The sequence below is a fragment of the Apus apus genome, chromosome 12, assembly GCF_020740795.1.
Source record: "Apus apus isolate bApuApu2 chromosome 12, bApuApu2.pri.cur, whole genome shotgun sequence".
Lineage (NCBI taxonomy): Eukaryota > Metazoa > Chordata > Aves > Apodiformes > Apodidae > Apus > Apus apus.
The window spans coordinates 2,180,978-2,186,221 of record NC_067293.1 but is presented as its reverse complement, the minus strand read 5'-3'; the positions used below and the strand labels follow the sequence as shown (position 1 = coordinate 2,186,221).

At 42.8% G+C, this 5,244-nt stretch overlaps 1 protein-coding gene across 1 annotated transcript; it reads left to right on the top strand.

The window, feature by feature from the left end:
• The first annotated feature begins 455 nt into the window (after positions 1 to 455).
• BRS3 (bombesin receptor subtype 3) lies at positions 456 to 4,878 on the top strand. The gene is made up of 3 exons (XM_051630158.1): positions 456 to 886; positions 3,539 to 3,890; positions 4,471 to 4,878. Exons 1-3 carry the CDS (start codon positions 456 to 458, stop codon positions 4,876 to 4,878), a joined length of 1,191 nt encoding a protein of 396 aa, XP_051486118.1.
• Positions 4,879 to 5,244: the final 366 nt, after the last annotated feature.

The following is a 5,244-nucleotide window of genomic DNA, read 5'->3' as shown; positions in this document are numbered from 1 at the left end:
TATCTGTTTCAGGTTTTAATTGTATTTCCTTTTTAGAGCTTTTGAAAAATATTAACAAACATTTGCCAGGTAATATACAAACCCTGCTGCTACAGTAATGACAATATTTACTTGCCAGATACCTCCAAGAAAAAAAACAACACATCATTTCAGCTAATATCTTTAAAAAAAACCCTTTTCTCTTTTTTTTCCTCCTCCCTCTCTGCTCCACTAGCTGAAAAGCCAATAAAAAAATTCTCCACCTCCTACACAGTTCAGAACAAGATCTGTGTGCATTTCTTCTAGGCATGTTTTGAGACCCAGGAGGGGATGAAAGTAGTTAATGTGCAACAGCAATCTTAATTACAGACACAAAGCTGTACCCTTCTCTTGACCTTGCTGATATGCTGCAAGCTAAATATTAAATATTTTTGATCAATTTAAATCCAGCCTGGGGAGAAGAAACAGTTAAAGAAATGTCTCAAGTATACTTGCATTCAGCTAATCAGACTTTGTGTGCATCTACAAATGGCACAGAAGTTAAATCAATCCTTGATAATGAAACCACAAATGAAAAATGGACCGAAGACTCCTCTCCAGGATTAGAAATATTGTGCACAATTTATGTTACATACGCTGTGATCATTTCAGTGGGTCTCCTTGGAAATGCTATCCTCATCAAAGTCTTTTTCAAGATTAAATCCATGCAGACGGTTCCAAACATCTTCATCACCAGCCTGGCCTTTGGAGACCTGCTGCTGTTATTGACTTGTGTGCCTGTAGATGCAACACGGTACCTTGTGGATACCTGGCTCTTCGGAAGGATGGGGTGCAAGCTGCTGTCTTTCATCCAGCTAACCTCAGTTGGAGTGTCAGTGTTCACCCTGACTGTTCTCAGTGCTGACAGGTGGGTCTGATGCAACTGATTTGCCAGGAGATATTGCAGGTGGCAAGTCAGGAATTAATAAAAGAGCAATAATAATAATTTGGCATGATTGGAAGTGGCACGTTGTAATAGATTAAAAAAAAAAACATACCAAGAAATCACTCTGCCATTTAATTTTGAAATGTGTGTTAGAAAAATTGGAGCAGTTCTTTTTAATGGAGTGAAGTGAGAGAGTATTTAAGTCTCTTGACCTTTTATTAGCATGAAGTACAGGACAGGTTTTCTTTCTCAGTTGCCCAGAACAGGGAAATTGCTAAAAGCAGAGAAAAGATAGTATATTGGTGCTATCTAGTGGTGCACTGAAGTAGTCAGGGAAGGTGAAAAATAAAACTGAAAATGAGTGGAAATCCTTTGTGCACAGGAACTCAGTGAATGCTTGAACATAATAGTGTGACATGGAGGGTGAAAAGCCAAAAGTAAACACAGAACAGAGTAGGGGACAAACAAGTGTCTCGTATTTTGATGGGTACTGCAATGCTACAGTGAGTTTTAGCTTGGTGACTTAGTGTGAGATAATTTGGCACAGTTTGGATATTTTCTCTTACAGTTCTTTTCCAGAGATGTAGCCCAGGGGAAATTAAGCTCGGGTTACAATGACAGTATTTTTGGTAGGGATCAGTGGTCCCAATCTCACTTTTGCTAGTGAGAAGATTTCTCTGCACCTGGTTTCTGAATGAACAAAACCAAGATGAGGTTTCAGTTCAATCAGCCTTGTCAAGGAGCAAAAAAATCCAAAATCAATGTGACTATTAAGAAATAACAAGATCCTCATCTCACGTGCCAGCAGTCATGATTGTGTGTAATGCCAGGTAGTCCACGTGCCCAGACTTTAAATCCCAAGCAGTGCTACCACTGCTGTATTCCAAAAGAAATCAGCCAATGCTGGAATGACCAGTGTGTCAAATCCAGGGTCCGTGTAGGCCTCCAGTAGTTATACAAATACCAGAAAAGACACACAGGAAGAATAAGAACCAGTATCTAACCCTCCACTTACACCCTCAGCCTTCAGATGAGCTCCTGAGCAGATGTGGCTTCTGTCTATTTAATAACCTCCATGGATTTATCTTCTAGATCCTTGTTCAGCCTCTTCTTGAACTTGTTTAGGAATGACTTTGACTGCCTGTTGCACAAACAGCTCCTTTTTCTTTTGCCTTGCACGTGGTTTCATTTAATGGCCCTCACTCTTGTGCAAGAAGAGACAGTTCTCCCTATCCATCTCTCCAGGCTATCCATCTTCTATTCCATCCTTAGTGTGCTGGGGATTTTAGAGTTAAGGTGTGCAGAGCAGCACATGGTGTTCAAGAGCTGCATGAACAGATACAGATAACTGCACAGCAACCTCTTGCTTTCCATTGTTTTACTAATAGTTCCCAAAGGTTTGCTTTTTTGCTGTATTTTTTTTTTTTTTAGGGTTTGGTGTGAGTTTTTTACTACTGCTGAATATTAAGCTGATGTTTTCACTGGAATGTCTATCATGGCTCCAAGGGCTTCATCCTGTATGACGTCAATTCAGAATCCAGCATGGACTAGATGACCTTTAAAGGTCCCTTCTAACTCTAACTGTTCTATGGTTTTATGATTTAGACACTTCTGTATTTAACACTTCATGGCAGCTGTTACCTAAATACTCCATTTTCATAGGGTAACTATCTGGCGACCTCACTGAGAGAGCTCAGAACATCACTCATGTGGGCAGTGCCAGGCTGCCGTGTTCTAGGATGCTAGAAGAGCTTGAAGTCAATTTAAATGGTATTTATTTGATAAACAGCAGTCAAGCTTTCTATTTAGATTTGCTTAGAGGAGAAAAAGACCAGATCCTCAGGCTGTGCAAAATGGTCCAACTAAGCTGTCTTATCCTCTGGATCCTTTTTTACTGCCTTTCCTTTCATGCCAGTCTTCTGCTCCCATGGATGTGTCCCTTCTGTCTGTATCATCCAGAGTCCCTGATAGTCAGGGAACAGGGTGCACTGTTTCCTGTGCTGCATCCACCTTCATGGAAGATGGTCCTTTTTCCATGCCCCATTTCCCCACAGATTTTCACACCTCTCTGCATTCACCCAGCTTGTTCTCCTTTATCTGACTCAGTCCCCATGCTGCAGAATCACAGCCATGAATCAACAGCCGTGATGGCTCCTGCTTTATAAATCTGAATGAACACTGGAGCATTGAGTCAGATCACTGCACTCAGCTGGGATCTTCAGGCCACGGGAGAGAGGAGGGGTGTACATGCTTGATTTCATGTATTTATAAAATAGTTACTGTTTCTTCTCTTTACCACTTTTGCATACTCATTTCCTCATTTACCTTTCTAGGTAGCACCATAAAAATAGGAGAGATGATTGCCCTTGCTGATCTTCATCCAAACAGCAAAAGGCATCTTTCCTCAGGAAGGCTTTAATGACAAGTCCTGCCAGCCAATTCATTACACACCATGCTTAAAAGTTCACATTTCCATGTTAATTACTGAAAGATGGTGTCTGTTTTAATTTCCAAGACAATTCTCCCACTCTTGGTTTAGCAAGAGCAGAGATGGTTTTCTCCTCAAGAAGTTTAGGTTGCCAGTGCTTGCATGATTTCTGTGTCTCTCCTGACTGGGATGTTGGTTGGTTTCAGGTACAGAGCCATTGTGAAGCCCTTGGAGCTGCAGACGTCGGATGCGCTCCTGAAGACCTGCTGCAAAGCTGGCTGTGTGTGGATCATCTCCATGATCCTTGCTATCCCTGAGGCTGTTTTTTCGGATTTGTATTCTTTCAGCAATCCTGAGAAAAATGTAACTTTTGAGGCGTGTGCCCCCTATCCTGTATCTGAGAAGATCCTGCAGGAAGCTCACTCCCTGGTTTGCTTCTTGGTGTTCTACGTTGTACCCCTGGCTGTCATTTCTGTCTACTATTTTCTGATCGCCAGAACTCTGTACAGAAGCACAGCCAACATGCCAGCAGAGGAACACGGCCATGCCCGTAAGCAGGTAAGCTCTGATCAAGCACTAAAGTGTCTCATTTTCCAAAATCCATCATGCTGATTAAGCCTGAATTCTTGAGTGCAAAACTTTCACCTGACAAGAGACTAAAAAGCCCCATAAACTCAGCCCCTATTAGCAATCCAAATTCAGCTGTGCACTGCAGCACATGCTCATGACTCATTAACTTAACGATGGGTATGAATCCCTGCCTAAGGAGGAAGGGGGTTTGTGTTGCTTTATTATGACCCTATTTAAATTCAGGAGTGAAAATGCTGAATTGCAAACACTGAGACCTCGTGTGTGAGCTGACACCTTAACTACTGTACTTTAAAATCCTGGTCTAGATGAGGCTGCTACTGATCTCTAATGGAAAGGGGATGTGCTCTGCACTGGAAAAGCTGTTAAAAATTATGAAACAGATTCATTTTTCCTTTGATTTCTTGGCTTTTTGTTGTTTAGTTTCCATTTTGCTTTTTTTGATCACTAACGCACTTAGACTTTCAGCCCCCTTTGAAAATGAGCTCCAGCCACATAAAAGTGTGTCACTAATTGCTGCTAATCCCACATCTCCGTTATTTCCTTGTAGATTGAGTCCCGAAAGAGGGTTGCAAAAACAGTGCTGGTGCTTGTTGCTTTGTTTGCCTTCTGCTGGTTGCCCAACCACATTCTCTACCTGTACCGCTCTTTCACATACCACGCTTCTGTAGATGCCTCCACCTTTCATCTGGTAGCCACGATCTTCTCCCGGGCCTTGGCCTTCAGCAACTCCTGTGTCAATCCTTTTGCTCTTTACTGGCTGAGTAAAAGTTTCCGGCAGCATTTTAAGAAGCAGGTCTGGTGCTGCAAGGCAAAATTCTGTGCAAAGCCTCCCAGCGGGACCCAGAGTAACACCCCCAGCAGAGCCCTGTCAGTCACGGGCAGCACGCATGGTTCGGAGATCAGTGTCACCCTGCTGACAGACTACAGCATCACAAAAGAAGAGGAAAGTGTTTAGAACTGGGATGAAGAACAGAAACTGAGGTTTGGAATCAAGTCACTGCTACTGGGAGCCTGGAAAGAGGTGCCACTTCTTGCCCCATCTGGGAAAGAGTTCTCAGCAGGAGTTCCTCATTTTTTTTTTAAATATACAATAAAGAAATCAAACTGTGCAGGAGGAGAAGCTGCAACAGCTGAACTTCCCAGCATAAACTCAAAGGGATTGTTCATGTCCCCAGGCATGGATCATCCCTAGCTGGAATTCCTGGACTGGGCAGGAGAGGAGTCAGCAGAGCTGGGGAACGGATCAGCTGCGAGGATGGTTTTGCTCATGGTAACTTGTCCTTTGACTCGAGGCTAGGAGCTCCCTCTGTCGAGTACTTGC